Genomic DNA, 14,697 nt, shown 5'->3' on the forward strand with positions numbered 1-14,697 from the left:
GCCTCCGCGTCCTCCTCGTCGCCCAGCGTGTCCGCGATGACGCCGAGCACCAGGTTCAGCACGAGCATGGACCCGACCGCGAACAGGCTCAGGAACAAAAAGATGGAGATGGGCGGCCAGGCCGCGTCCATGCAGTGGTACATGATGTCCGTCCAGCCCTCCATGGTCACGGCCTGGAACAACGAGATCATCGCGGAGCCGAGGTTGTCGAAATTCGTGTACCCGAAATTCAGCGAGTCGGAGAACTCCGGGTAGAGCGTCGCGTAGAGCCCCGCGGGGAAGCGGCTCCAGTCCGTGAGCTGCACGGGCACGGTCTTCTTCTTGTCCTGCCACATGTAGATGTCCTTGCCGACCTTGGGCGAGAACTTGAAGCGCCGGTTGCCGCGCTCGTCGTAGTTGGACCCGCAGTACGTCGGCCCGGACTCGACGGGGTCGTAGGACTTTTCCGGGAAGACGGGGTCGTCGTTGGCGTCGCTCCGCGGCGCCCAGCCGGGCCCGTGCGTGCCCGCGACGACGACCTCGTAGGACGGCCAGCCGTCGCCGCGGTCGTCGACGGGCGGGTAGACGCCGTCGTCGCCGCTGTAGTCGCCCGCGAGCACGTAGCCGGACCGCTGCTGGCGGCCGTTCTCGTAGCACTTGTGGAGGCCGCCTAAACCGAAGATCTCGTTGGCCTTGGCCGCGCAGGGCCGGCCGTCGTCCTCGTCGATGAGCCAGAGGCACCGTTTGGACGACTGCCACGGGTGCTTGCCGTCGTCGCCGTTGAGGTCGCCCTCGGCGTACTTGTGCGCGTACGTGTCCGTCACGGGGATGCCCGCGGGGCCCGGGAACGTCGCCGTCGCGCAGGCCCAGGTGTCCTTCGAGTCCCAGCTCTGCCAGTTGTAGTCGTCGCCCGCGTCGAGCGCGCCGCAGAGGCCCTCGACCGAAGAACAGTTCGCGAGCATCGCGTCGTAGCCCACCGTGCGGTAGCCGTAGTCGATGCGCAGCATGAGCTCGCGGTAGGCGTCGAACTCGTCGTCGGACGGGAAGTAGTTGCCGTAGAGGCACGTCGGGCACTCCGTGGACCCGTCCGGGCACGACACGCCGTCGACGCACGGCCGGTACCACGTGTCCGGCACCCGCGTCGGGTAGGGCGTGATGCGGCACCGGAAGTGCAGCGCGCCCTTGAAGAACTGCATGCAGGCGATGGACACGACAAACAGCAGGAAGGTGAGCAGCGTCACGGTGACGGCCAGCCCGTCGAACGCCGCCATGAACGTCACGACGATGCGCCGGAGGCCCTGGAACTTCGACAGGGACTTGAGGGGCCGCAGCAGCCGGAACATCTTGAGGGACTGGAGCGCCGACAGCGACGGCACGGCCTGGGCGCCGATCCAGGACATGACGCAGACGAAGTCGAGGATGTTCCAGTTGTTCTTGAGGTACGTGTGGGGGCCCTCCGAGTAGAAGCCGAGCGCGAAGATCTTGCAGACCATCTCGATGAGGAAGACGGGGCCGAAGACCCAGGAGTTGGTGAAGTCGCCGACGACGTTCTGCCAGCACTTGTCCGGGTCCGGCGCGCCGAAGTTGGGGTTGTCGTGCGCGACGCCGTTGCGCCCGGGGTCGCCGTTGCGGTCGAGGCACTCGATGCGGTAGTCCGTCATGGCCATGATGATCGAGTTGAGGCCGATGAAGACGATGATGACCATGTCGAAGGCCGGCGCCCGCGTGAGCTTGACGAAGAACTGGCGGAGCCCGTCGTCCGGCGCGAGGCAGCCCAGGGCCTTGTCGCAGAGCTGCGCGCGGGGGGGGGGGTCGCGTGAGCGCGCGCGCGCGGCGGGGAGGGGGACGCGGGCGGCCGTGCGGGCGGCCATTTGTCCTCCTCGGCCGCGGCGTCCGAGCCCTCGGGGTGCACCTTGGTCGTCATGACGTACGGCTTGCCCTCAGAGCCCATCGACCACGCCCATCCACGGGCCAAGGCTGCGACGGGGAGGGGAAGGGCGTCGGGGCGCGCTCCGGCGCGATACGAAGCGGCGCGCGTCGACCCCCGGGCGCCCCGGAGGCGGCCTCTCGCGCCGTCCCGGCCGGGCCCCGGCCCGGCGCCCGGCGACAACGCTCCCGTCCGCTGACGGCGCGCGGGCCGGCGCGCGGGCCGGGGGCTGCCCCCCGGCCCGCCCCGGCGCGTCCCGCCCGCCCGATGCGCCGCCGGCGCGTCCGCCGCCCCGCGCCGCCGCCGGAACCCGCGCCGACCGACCGCCGGAACCTCGACAATGCAGACGCTGCGCCATACCGAGCCGCTATGTGAGGGAGCAGCTACCCGACAGCGGCGAGCAGAGATATGCTGGGGCGTTATGTAGTACTTCAATAGCTTTTATATCCAACCGGGGCTGCTCCGTCTTCTGCCCCCGGCGCTCTCCCGCCCCCGCCGCGCCGCCCTCCGCGGGGTCCCGCCCCCCGCCGCCGCCGCCCGAGGCCGGCACCGAAGCCAGCCGCCCGCCGGGGCGCCCCGGACCGTCGGGGCGCGCGAGGAACCGCACGGCACGCCATGCCCTGCATGATGGACGACGCGCCCCGGGGCGCCCTCAAGGAGGCCGCGGGCTTCGAGTTCCGCCAGAACACGCTGAGCGACCTGCGGAACCGGGGCATCCTGAGCGACAAGGAGTACAAGCGCAAGCTCAAGCGGTCCCTGGACCGCCAGCAGACCTGGGAGCGCGAACGCCGCGAGGCGGACGCGCGCGCCGCGCGCGAGCGCGAGCTCGCCCGCCAGGCGAGGAACGACGGCCCCCGCGCGGCGTCGGACCGCGAGCGCTTCCTCGCCGCCTGTCCCGACTACGACGACCTCGTCCGCCGCGACGTCCGCGTCTCCATGGACACGATGTACTTTTCGGCCGTCGTCATCCAAAAGGTCTGGCGGGGCGTGCTCACGCGCCTCGTCTCCAAGTGCATCGTCATCCAGGCCTACTGGCGCGGCTGCATGACGCGCATGCGCAAGGCCCGCGGCTACTACGCGAAGGCGCGCCGGAGCCTCCGCATGGTCCGCGGCCTCTCCGGGTCCTCCATGGGCGGCGGCTCCCCGAAGCAGAAGCGGCGGGACAACCGGTAGAGCGGCGCGCGGACGACGACCCCAAGCCCCGCCCCCGGAAAGAAAAGAAAAAAATGAAAGATCAAGACGCGGCGCGCGCGCGCAACTCCGCGCGCCGCCGCCGCCCGACCCCCAGGCAACCTCAATTTGGAATCTTAAGTTACCTTTTGCTGTTTTGGAACACCATCGGGCGGTCCTAAGGTCGCCGGGACTCGGGAGGCGTGTCCCCGGGGAGGCGCGGCCGGTTCTCAGTGCACTCGAGGTCCCGCAAGTACCGCAATTCAAGACTTACACTTACTACGTTTCTTCGCCTTCTTGAGGAGGTGGCCGACGCGCATGACGCCGTCCCGCGACTCGGGCAGGAGGTCGCCGGGCCGCCGCTTCCGCTTCGGCTTCGCGCCGCCGCGCGTCGCGTCGCGCTTCTCCGTCGGCGCGACGACGCCCGACGCGCGCCGCTCGTCGAGGATCTTCTTCTCGCGCTTGTCCTCGGCGCGGCGGATGCCCAGGAGCATCTTCAGGGGCATCTTCTGCGCCTTTTCGGCCTTGGCGCCGAACGCGACCATTTTTTCGTTCTCGCGGATCTTCTGCTGCCGCCGGCTCAGGCCCGTCGCGCCAAAGTCGAAGACGTCCTTCTTCGCCGCGCGCAGCGACATGAAGTTCGGGTCCTTGCCGTTCTTGCCCTTGCCGCGGCCGCCGCGGCCCGCGCCGCGGCCGCCGCCGCCGCGGCCGCGGCCGGCGTCGATGGGTCTCGGTGTCGCTTGCTGTTTCTTGGGCTTGAAGGCCTTCGGCTTCGGGCCCGTCTTCTGCGACGTGTCGTTGCCGCTGCGCGAGAAGGCCATGCTCGGCATGGCGACGCGCTGGGCCATCGTTTTGGCGGTGTTTTCAGACGATGTTTCGCCGCAGCGATCGTCGCAGCGTTCGTGGGCGTTCCTCGCGCGTCGGAGCAGCGCCCGAATAGGTCGCAGCGCGGCGCGTGTCGATGCGCGCGACGACGGCCGGCGTGCGGCGATAGATGTTGCTGTGCTCCACGAGGTTGCTGTCGAAGGTCAGGATGGAGCTGAAATTCTTCGCTTTTGCGCTGGCCGTCGCCACCGCCTGGGTGCCGCCGGCGCCCGCGCACCGCCCCGCCGTCGCGGTCCGCATGGGCCGCGGGTCGCGGGGCATGGCGCGCGAGGAGGTGGACCGGTCCCGGCGCCAGAGCCGCGTCGCGCAGCTCGTGCGCAGCGAGCTGGCGACGGTGATCCGCGACGGCGCGTTCCTCGTCAAGACCGGGGACCGCGTCGACGCCGAGGTGCTCAAGTCGACGTCCGTGCTCGACGTGTCCGTGTCGCCGGACCTCCGCGCGGCGACGGCGACGATCACGACGCTCGGCGACACGAGCGCCAAGCGCGAGGCCTTCTCCTGGCTCGTCAAGAACGAGCGGAGCGTGCGCTACGCGCTGGCGAAGCGCCTGAAGCACTCGAAGCGCGTGCCCGCCGTGACCTTCCGCAAGGCCGACGTGTCCGCGGCGACGAAGCTCATGGATCTGATCGACCGCGCGGCCGACGACGGCGGCGACGGCGGCGCCGGCGTCATCGACGGCCTCGACTTCGACCTCGACCTCGACGACGAGGCCGAGGCGGTCGAGGAGGCGGCCCCCGACGACGACGACTTCGCGGCGCTCCTCGCGAGGCAGGCGGCGCGGCGCGCGACGCTCGGCGGCTCCGCGGAGGGCGACCTCGCCCTCCTCGACGACGACGACGACGAGCTCGACTTCGACCTCGACCTCGACGACGGCGACGGCGACGACGACGCGTGAGTGTGTAACTGGGTTTCGTTCGTGTTAGAGGGGGCTACGCGCCTTCCTCGTCAAGGAGGTCACGGAGGTCCATGTCTTCTTGCCAGGCGGCGTTGCGCTCGAAGGCGCTGATACCTGCCTTCGTCGTGACTCCGAGGGTGTCGCATCTCTCCGCGCTCGACCGCGCTGATCTGCTCGAGCGCAGATACGGCTTTATCGTGGCCTTTGGCAGCCGCGCGCGCGAACCAGCGTTTGGCTTCTTCGAGGTCTTGTGTCACGCCGCGCCCGGTCACGTAGCGTTCACCGACATTGTACTCTGCCTGGGTGATCCTTTGCTTTGCGGCGAGCTCAAGTAGGCGGAAGGTCTCTTCGTGTGGGGAGCCGTTGTCTTCAAGGAATTCTGCGAGCTTGGCCTGCGCATGCGCATATCCCCTATCCGCAGCTGTACGCCAGAGCTGCAACGCCTTGTTCTTGTCCAACTTGACACCGTCTCCGGCTGCATACAAGACCGCAAGGCGCGAAGCCGCCTCCGCGTCACCGAGCTCCACAGCGCGCTTGTAAATCTTCGCTGCCTTCTTCGTGGATTTCACGACGCCGCAATCGCCTACAAAGTGCGTCAATTGACGATGTTCCACATTTTTTGCCGGTCTAATCTCTCGGAAAAGGACGCTCGAGATCACCGATGCGATACACATTGCCCAGGAACGTCACCGCTTCCGGCACATCGTTCTCCACGTGGCGACGAAGAAGTGCCAGAGATTCGGCGTCACTTTTAGGGGACGGCGCCCGACAGACAGGGCACGACCCGTAGCCGGTCTTCTCGGCGCAAGAGCTGCAGATCCGCCGGCAGCAGCAGAGTACGATCGTACTCCTCACATTCATGTCCCACTCCTCCAAGCAGACCGGGCATCGCGATCCGAACCGTGCCGACTCCGGCTCCGGCTCCGGGTTCGCCTCGCGCCGCGCGCGGGCAGCCTCGTGTTCCGCCGCGATACGCGCGCGATCTCGTCGGCTTGCGACCGCGGCGCGGGGCCGTAGAAGAGCTCCCGCGGGGGCGGGGGCGTCGGGGCCTCCGCCCGCGCCGCCTCGGCCGCGCGCTCGTCTCGGATCTTTTTGCACGCCTTCCGGTGGCCGCGGTCGCGCCAGTCGATCTTTTGGCAGGCGACGCTGCAGTAAGACGTGGTTCCGCAGGGGCAATTAAGCTTTGCCTCCTCACCGCAGATGGTGCAGGTCAGGCGCAGCTTCAATTCTTTGACCCGGGCCATGCGCTCTTCATATTCTTTTTGCTTCTTTTCCCAGTCGCGCATCGTGAAGTCGTCGTAGCAAGGGGTCGTGCGGTCTCGTTAGCGTCGGTTGGGGGTCGTGGGGTCCCTGGCGTCGGGGCGGGGGGGCTTAGCGGGTGCCTGCGCGCGTCGCTCGCGCCGCCTCAAAATCGCAAACTTAGTCGCCAGATTCTCGCCACAAGCGATCGAGAGTCGCAATGCGAGCGCCCTGGCTTGCGATAATCGCGGGGTGTATAGCAACAGACCCAATCATACAGAAGACCGTCTCGTCACCAAAGACCCGCTTCGTCTTCTGGGCGGGCCTCGAAGGCTCGGGCCATCACGGCGTCAAAACCATCGGCGAGAGATGCGCCAAGACCGAGCTCTGCGACGTACCGCACGACGCCTGGGCGGCGCTCGTGGACCTCCACCGGGTGAATAGCGACCCCGGGTCGCTGTCGCGCAACGGGTCCATCTACGTGCTCGGCTACCAGGCCGCGGACCGCGTCGCGGCCGCGCGGCGAGGCTTCGCCGCGCGGCTCGGCGCGCTCGCGGAAAGCGAAACGTCGACGCTCGTCTTCCTCAACGGCGTGAAGCTGCCGGGCATGGGCATGCTCTCCTACCCCAGCGGCGGCGCGGCGCGCAAGTCGCTCACGCGGCCGGACGCGCGGACCTTGGCGGCGCTCGCCGAAGCCGCGCGCGCGGATTTGCGCGTCGTCGTGCTCCGCCGGTCCGCGGCGGCCATCGCCCGGTCCACGGTACACCACCGCCGCTTCGGCGCCCACGACGGCAACGGCCACGCGCGCCAGCTCGCGACGCTCGCGGAGAACGGGGCAGGACAAGGGTGATTCAACGTCGCTTCAACGTGAGTGTTCCGCGCGCGCGCGTTTCGGAAAAAGCACCCACGCTTCGAGAGCGCTCCGAGAGATGATCGCTCGTCCAAAGATCAGCCGAAACGAGTGGAAAACGGCCGAGATAGGAGCCTTTGAAGTTGGGCATGTCGCACCCTTGTCCCGCCCAGGCGGAGAACGCGGCCGCGCTGGCGGCGCAGCTCTCGCTCGTCGACGCTTCTTTCGTTCGCTGCGTCGACTACGACAACCTCGGCGACGCCCGCGCCTGGGGCGCGACGGCCGCCTGGCTCCACCCGGGGCTCGGCGGCGGCGGCCTCGCGGGCTTGCTCGCGGACGTGCGGCCCGCGGCCGCGGCGCCCGCGGCGGAACGCGACGTCCACTTCGACCACTTCAACGCCACGCTCGCCGTCCTCGACGGCCACTGCGGCGCGCCCGTCCCGCGCCTCGCCAAGCGCGCGACGTCGCCGACGACGCGCTTCCTTTTCCTCGCGGCGCTCGACGGGTCGCCCGTCGCGGGTACGTTCGACGAAACGCTCGAGTTCGACGACGCGGCGACCGCGCTCGGCGACCGCACCGACGCCGACGTGGCGCGCGCGCGGGCGCGCCTCGTCGCGGACCTGCGCGCGCGGCGCGGCGCGCGCGGTTTCGTCGGTTTGGCCGCGGTCCGGGCCGCGGACGAAGCGCCGCCGCAGTGGATGCGGCTCACGGGCGCCGCCGGGCGGCCGGACGTCGCCGTCCTCGCGGCGCTCGCCGAGGACGCCGGCGCGGACCTGCGCGTGCTCGTCGTCGACGCCGCGGCGCCCGCGGCGCGCCGGCTCCGCGCCGCGCGCGGCGGCCGCGCGGCCGCCGCGCGGGCGAGCGACGACGTCGCGCGCCGCCACCCGGCGGCGCAGGCCGCCGCCGTGCGCGCCCAGGGCGCCGCCGTCGTCGCGTCGCAGCTCGCGCGCCTCGACGCGGCGTTCGTCCGCTGCGCGGCCGCGGACGCGGCGACGGCCGCGTGGGTCCACCCGGACCTCGGCGCCGCGGGCCTCGCGGCCCTCCTGCGCCGGGCCGGCGCCGCCGCGCCCGGGGCGCCCCGCGACGCCGCCGGCGACGTCCACGCCGCGCACGCGGCCGCCTACGTCGGCGTCGCGCGCCGCGCCGCGCGATGCCCCGCCTAACTACTAGTAGGACTTCAACGATGATGCGGCCCGAAGAGTGAAGACAACGACGATGGGACGCGCGCTGATCTCCGCGGATCCGGGCCTCCTGGAGGCGGAGGAGGACCTGCACAGCTTCTGCGCCCGCGCGCTCGCCGCGGCGACGGCGGCCATGGCGCAGCCCCTCGACGAGTACGTCGCGTCCCCGTCGAAAAAGGGCTGCGACCGCTACAGCCCCATCTGCGTGCCGGAGCCGCCGCCGCCCGTCGCGCGGCCGCGGCCCACGCGCCCGGCGCCGCGCCTCGAGGACGAGGCGCCGGAGACATGCGCCGCGCCGGAAACCGCCGCGCCGGCGGCGGTTTCGTCCGCGCTGCTGCCGGCGCTCTGCGAAGACGCCGTCGCCGTCGCGCTCGGCTTCGCGGCGCCGCGCGACCTCGCGGCGCTCGCGACCTGCGGCCGCGGCTGCGAGGCCTTCGTCCGCGCGCTGCCGGAGGACGTCTGGCGCGCCGCGGCCGCGAGCGCCTGGCCCGCGGTCGTCGCGGGTTGCCCCGATCCCGCGGCCGTCGGCCGGAGCCACCGGACGCTCTGCCTCGAGCTCGGCGGCCGGCGCTGCGCCTGCTGCGGCGGCGCCCTCGAGGCGCACCCGGCGGAGTACGCCGGCCCCTACGCGGCCCTCGCGGCCGCGGTCGCGCGGCTCCGCGGCGCCGGCGACGCGTGGCGCCACGCGCCGCTGAAAAAGTCGGGATCGTCGGCGCGGGAGTCGTGGTACCGCTCCGGGAGCTCGCTGACGCTGCACCTCCGGGGCCCCGACGCGCGGCTCTGCTGGTCGTCGGCCGTCGACGACGCCTGGCGCGTCAAGTTCTCCATGGCGCCGCCCGAGGGCCCGCCCAAGTCCTGGACGCTCGTCTTCACCCAGGGCGCGGACCGGGCCGTCCGCCTCGGCTCGGTCTACGAGGCGACGCGCCGCGGCGCGCCGACGGAGGTCATCGCCGAGTTCGCGCCCCGGGATTTGAAGGGGCGTCGCGTCGCCGCGGCGGACGAGCTCCGCCAGCTCGCGCGGTCTCCCTCGGGCCTCCGCTACACGGCGTCGTCGCGCCTCGCGGAGCTCCAGTGGCGCGTCGCCGACGGCGCCCACGGCGACGCCGCGGAGGCGCTCGCGGAGGCGCGGCGCCTCGACGACGGCGCCGCCGCCGTGGGCGAAAACCACACCGCGTTCCACGCCGCGCTCGCGGCCGCGCTCGCCGTCGTCTTCCCCGCGGCGCTGTCGCCGGCCCCGGAGACGACCCCGCGACACATCCGCCTGGGCGGCGCGTAAAATTTTACTGCTGGGCGCAGTCGGCCTCGTTGCCGCCGTTCTCGGAGAACTTGCCCTGCGCGGACTCGACCCAGGCCGTGACCTCCTTGGCGAGCTTCTTGTTCTCGCGCAGCGCGCGCTTCTTCGCCGCCTCGACGTCGCGGTTTAGAGCGACGACGTTCTTGTCCGCGGGCGCGAGATCCGCCGCGGCCTTGGCGTCGCGGAGGGCCTGCTTCAGGTGCTTCTGCTGGAGGTGGGCGCGCGCCCGGAGGATCTTCGTCGTGACGAGGTGGTGCTCCAGGAGCTCGTCGAAGGCCGCGATGCCGCCCGCGAGCGTGCAGCACGACACCGCGTCCTTCGCGCGGTCCGCGCGCGTCGCGCACCGCGCGAGGTTCAGGTACGTCGTCAGCTGGATGGCCCGGCCCTCGGGCTTCGGCGCGACGACCGCCAGGATGCGCTTCCGCGAGATCTCGTCGTCGTCCTCGCCGCCGTCGTCGTACATGACGTCCACCGTCTTTTCGTCGTCGTCGACGCCGCTGACCGTGCCCACGCGGAGCGCGCCGTTGGAGTTGACCTCCACGAGGGCGCCGACGCCCAGCGGGTAGAGCCGCTTGAGCACGCCCAGGGCCGCCTTGTAGTGGCCCGACGCCGCGACGTAGTCCTTGGCCTGGAAGAGCCGCGAGCCGCGCGCTTTACACTCGCCCGCGGCCTCCACGGAGTCCTTCGCCGGGGCCGGCGGCGCCACCTCGAAGTCGAGGAGGGCGCTGCAGGCGCCCGACGGCACCGTCGCCTCGGTCGCGTCTTCGTAGACGACCTCGACGGTGCCCGCGGCCGCGTCGAGGTCCGAGACCATCGCTTTCACGCACGCGTCGCCGCGCGGCGCGCGGACGCTGTTCCCCACCTTGAGGAGTTTGGACTCCGCGGCCATGGTCTCGGCCTTCTCGACGAGGTCCGCGAGCTTCCGCAGCGTCGCCGGCGACAGGTCGCCGCCGAGCACCTGCGCCTTCAGGGCCTCCATGTGATGCGGTTTACGCGGCGCTCGTCGTAATTTTTTTCGCGTTGTGTTTCGGCTGGGGCTCGACGCGACGGCTGCGGCGCTGCGAACGAGAGCTCGCGCTGCTGCGGCGCCTGCGCGCGCTCGTAGGACCGCGAAGTCGACTGTGGCAGATAGCCGCGGAGCTTGCCGCTCCTGCTCCGCGGAGAGGGCGGGGGTCTGTGCCCTCGCTGTGCCGGCCGCGACGCACACGGGTCCGCGGCGTCCCCTTCGACGTCGAGTACATGGCGGACAAGCTCTTCGCGGCCTTCACGCTCAGCCGCCGCCGCGGCCAGAGGGAGGGGAGCTCCTACACTGGCACAAATCCCGGGCCGCCAACGGCGGCCCGCCGCGGCGGGGCTCGCGGCGGAGCCGCCGCGCCGGACGGAGGAAAGAGGCCAGGCTCCGTTCCCCAAGTCATCGGATGGACATAGCGCTCGTCACAGCGAGGGCAATCTCCCTCCCCGCGCTCCGTGCCACCGAGCAGCAGGAGGTCCATGTGGAGCATCGACCCCTTCTCTCTGCTTTGCGGACCCTGGCCGCGCGCGCCGCGGTCACGGTCACTAGTGACGGTCTACGACCGGCCGGAGAACCGCGGCGAGGTGGGCAGCGTCGGCGTCGTGTCCATGGTGTCGCCGCCGTGCACCGAGCCGGGCAACCTGTGGAAGGGCATCTGTGACGCCACGGCGCCGGGGCAGCATACCCTGGTCCAGGCGACCGCGCTGAACCGCGCGCCGGCGGCGCTGGGCGGCTGGCTCTTGATGGTCCCCTCCGCGACCGCCGCGCGGACGGCGGGCTGTCCCGCCTAGCCCCACCGCTCGCATCGTGGGCACGGGGTGAAGCGCGCTGCACACCCGCCGCCCCAGCCCCGAATCGCCGGGCACTCAACCCAGCACCATCACTGTGACCATGCAGCGCGACCTCGACCTCGAGCGGCCCGGGCGGGCCGAGGCCGCGCGGCAAGAAACAGCTCATTCAGCGACAGCATGCGCGCATCGCGGCTGGTCCTCGGCCGCGCCGTGCGGCAGCGCGCCGTCGCCGCGCGGCGGCCGCAGGTGCCGCGCGCGCCCGTGCGCCTGCTGTCGGCGAAGGCGCCGGAGGAGAAGACGGCCGCGGCCGAGAAGGAGCCGAGCGCCGAGGAGCCCGAGGACGAGGCCGCGGAGTCGTCGCCGTCCATCGGGAAGCGCCTCATCGACGGCTGGGAGGCGCTGTCGGCGCGGGCGCGCACGCTCGACGCGAAGGAGGTCGCGCGCATCGCCGAGGGCGAGCTCCGGCAGGCCTACGCGGAGCTCACGGGCGCGGATCGCGGCAGCGTGCTGAAGACGTCCGTCACGTTCCACGACGACGCCGCGGCGCCCGCCGCCGACGGCGCCGACGAGGTCGACGAGCGCGAGAAGCAGCTCCTGGTCATCGACGCGCGCGACAACTGGGAGAAGCTCCGCGCGCGGCTCAAAGAAGCCCCGATCATCTCCGACATCCTCAAGGGCGCGGGCAAGGCGCGCGACGCGGCCGCGGCGACGGCGGCGGGCCGCGCGGCGGCGGCGGGGCGGGACCGCGTGAACGACAAGATCGAGGACGCGCGCGAGTTCTGGGAGACGAGCCAGAACCCGCTCGTCTACCAGGCGTCGTCGATCGTCGACGCCGTGACGGCGGAGACGGACATGGCCGCGGCGACGCGGGAGCTGCGGCGGCTGGACCCCCGGTTCTCCATGGAGGTCTGGCGCGACGGCGTCTCCGAGGAGCTCGCGCCGGACTTTGTGGACGCGTTCATCCGCGGCGACGCCATCGCGCTCAAGCCCTGGCTCTCCGAGGGCCTCTTCTCGCGGCTCGCGCACGAGATTCGCCTGCGCAAGGAGGAGGGCCTGCGCTACGACGACGCGCGCATCATGGACGTGGAGAAGATGGAGATCATCGCCGTCCAGGTCGAGGACAACCGCAGCCCCATCGTCGTCTGCCAGTTCATGGCGCAGCAGATCAACTGCATCCGCAACGCGGAGGGCGAGGTCGTCGAGGGGTCGCCGGGCGACATCCGCGCCTACTTCTACGTCATGGCCTTCCAGCGCGAGTACGACGACGCCGCCCACGAGCTCGTCTGGAAGGTCGTCGACTTCCAGCTCGGCGGCGGCGAGCCCTACTACTAGGATACCACGTCGTAAGGCGCCGTTTCGCTCGCCCTAACGCTTCGTCGTCAGGTGCGGTTACGCTCCCCCCCCTCACTTCTTTTTGCGCCCCCTCGGCGTGTAGGTGTCGAAGGACGCGAGGACGGCCTTGTACTCCTTCGTGACGCAGAAGCGCTGGAGGTTGCCGCGGAGGTTGTTGGAGATGCACTTGAGGACCGGGTCGTAGAGGTCCCGGGGCGGCTTCGGGTCGCCCTCGTCGACGTCCGCGAAGTACTTCTTGACGTGCTTGTCGGCCTTGGCGGAGATGTTGATGAGCTCCTCCGTGTCCGTCGTGATGAAGCGGTCCCGGATCTGCTTCGCCAGCGCGTAGGTCTCCGCGGCGGGCGCGCCCGTGTCGATCTTGCCCCGGTATTCCTCGACCATGCCCCAGCAGTGGTAGTTCTCGCTCGAGAACTCGTCGTCGAGCGTCTTCTTGAGCAGCGGCGCCGTCGACGGGTGGAGGAGCAGCGCGCCCACGGACGCTTTCGTCCCCAGGGCCTTGATCTCGAACTCGGCGGCCACGGACGGCGACTGGAGGCAGAGGCTCTGGAAGTTGGAGCCGCAGACGCGCGCGAGCGACGTCGGCGCGGTGGCCGTCACCGTCGCCGCGCGCGGCTCCGACCGCACGAGGGCCACCTCGCCGAAGTAGTCGCCCTTGCGGCTCAGGGCCACGTGTAAATTTTCGCCGTCCTCGATCTTCACCGCGCCCTCGATGATGATGTAGAAGTCGTCGCCCTCGCTGTCCTTCTCGAAGACGACGTCGCCGTCCGACAGATTCACGATGGATAGATCCGCGGTGAACAAGGCGATGGACGCCGGGCGCATGGAGTTGAACAGCCCCAAATTCATGGCCACGAGCTGCGCGGACAGCCGGTCCTTGATGTAGCCCTGGATCTTCTCCTTGACGTCCGGGAGCTTGAGGAGCGACTCCTTCATCGCGTCCGACTCGAAGTAGATGAAGAGGCACTCGCTCGCCGTCGTCACGGACGCCGTCGACGAGATGGGCGCTAAACCCTGGTCCTTGTCCGCCGCGTTCAGCAGGCTCGACTCGCCGAAGAAGTCGCCCGCGAGGAGCTGCCCGACCTCGACGGCCTCCGTTTCGCCCGCGCGCTCGCGCGGCGACTTGGACGACGCCTCGCAGGTCACCTTGAGCACGCCGGACAGCACGACGTACAGCCGCGGCACCTTGGCGTGCTGCTCGATGAGCACCGTGTCCGCGGGCATGGACTGGAAGTGCGCGACGTCCGCCAATTCCTCGAGCGCCTTCTCCGCGACGTCGCGCAGGACCACGACCTTCTTGAGCCAGTTCACGATGGCCGCGCGCGTGAGCCCCATGAGGTTGTCGCAGAAGAGGCGGCACGCCTCGTGGTCGCGGTTCGCGACGAGCTGGCTCAGGTAGACGTCCTGCGACAGCACGAGGACGTGCGTCTTCGCGTCGGCGACGACGTCGACGGGGTACTCGCCCGTGGACTTGTCGCGCTCCTGCTCCACGTTGCGCACGAGCTCCATCATGCCCATCATCTCGCCCTGCTCGACGTGCTTGATCACCGGCCGGTCCTTCTTGTGCGTCTTGTCCTCGCCGTGGCAGCTCACCTGGGCAGGACAAGGGAGATTCAAGTTCGCTTCAACGTGAGTGTTCCGCGCGCGCGCGTTCCGGAAAAAGCATCCACGCTTCGAGGCCGTTCCGAGAGATGATCGCTCGTCCAAAAATCAGCCGAAACGAGTGGAAAACGGCCGAGATATGAGCCTTTGAAGTTGGGAATTTCGCTCTCTTGTCCTCGCCGTGGCAGCTCACCATGGTGAGGCCGCCCTTCTCCACGATCACCAGGTCGCGCCGCCCGACCTTGTGGTCGAAGACGGAAGCGCCCGCGGGGATGGACTGGCGGTGGAAGAAGGACGCGACCTGCTCCTTGAACTGCTGGCTCTGCTCCGCGCTGTCCAACCCGTCGAAGCAGCGGAAGATCGGCGTGTGGTCGCAGGCGTCGAGGTACTCGGACCCGTTCGCCGCCTTGCCCTGCCCGCCGCCCATGGCGGCGCCGAGTGCGCGCGCGCCGTCGCGAGAGCTGCGGCGGTAAGGGCTCGCTTCGCTAAGAACAACGAGTGTGTAAAGGATTGGGTAAAGTA

The 14,697-nt window shown here is 70.4% G+C and overlaps 5 protein-coding genes across 5 annotated transcripts; 2 read left to right on the forward strand and 3 right to left on the reverse strand.

The window, feature by feature from the left end:
• Positions 1-8: 8 nt before the first annotated feature.
• On the reverse strand, positions 9-191 carry AURANDRAFT_25408 (hypothetical protein; the record flags this gene model as incomplete). The annotated part of the gene is made up of 1 exon (XM_009038120.1): positions 9-191. A coding segment is annotated over one exon (183 nt), but the record flags the coding sequence as incomplete, so codon positions are not given.
• Positions 192-2,521: 2,330 nt separating this feature from the next.
• On the forward strand, positions 2,522-3,079 carry AURANDRAFT_63468 (hypothetical protein; the record flags this gene model as incomplete). The annotated part of the gene is made up of 1 exon (XM_009037824.1): positions 2,522-3,079. One exon carries the CDS (start codon positions 2,522-2,524, stop codon positions 3,077-3,079), a length of 558 nt encoding a protein of 185 aa, XP_009036072.1.
• Positions 3,080-4,109: 1,030 nt separating this feature from the next.
• AURANDRAFT_63469 (hypothetical protein) lies at positions 4,110-4,856 on the forward strand (the record flags this gene model as incomplete). Its single annotated transcript, XM_009037825.1, has 1 exon — positions 4,110-4,856. The coding sequence occupies one exon, from the start codon at positions 4,110-4,112 to the stop codon at positions 4,854-4,856; it is 747 nt and encodes a 248-aa protein (XP_009036073.1).
• A 176-nt stretch (positions 4,857-5,032) lies between these two features.
• AURANDRAFT_14741 (hypothetical protein) lies at positions 5,033-5,431 on the reverse strand (the record flags this gene model as incomplete). Its single annotated transcript, XM_009038119.1, has 1 exon — positions 5,033-5,431. A coding segment is annotated over one exon (399 nt), but the record flags the coding sequence as incomplete, so codon positions are not given.
• Positions 5,432-6,584: 1,153 nt separating this feature from the next.
• Positions 6,585-14,602, reverse strand: AURANDRAFT_63470 (hypothetical protein; the record flags this gene model as incomplete). The annotated part of the gene is made up of 5 exons (XM_009038118.1): positions 6,585-6,693; positions 9,411-10,378; positions 11,061-11,073; positions 12,632-14,166; positions 14,369-14,602. The coding sequence occupies 5 exons, from the start codon at positions 14,600-14,602 to the stop codon at positions 6,585-6,587; spliced, it is 2,859 nt and encodes a 952-aa protein (XP_009036366.1).
• Positions 14,603-14,697: the final 95 nt, after the last annotated feature.

This window comes from Aureococcus anophagefferens, assembly GCF_000186865.1.
Source record: "Aureococcus anophagefferens unplaced genomic scaffold AURANscaffold_7, whole genome shotgun sequence".
In the NCBI taxonomy this organism is placed as follows: domain Eukaryota; class Pelagophyceae; order Pelagomonadales; family Pelagomonadaceae; genus Aureococcus; species Aureococcus anophagefferens.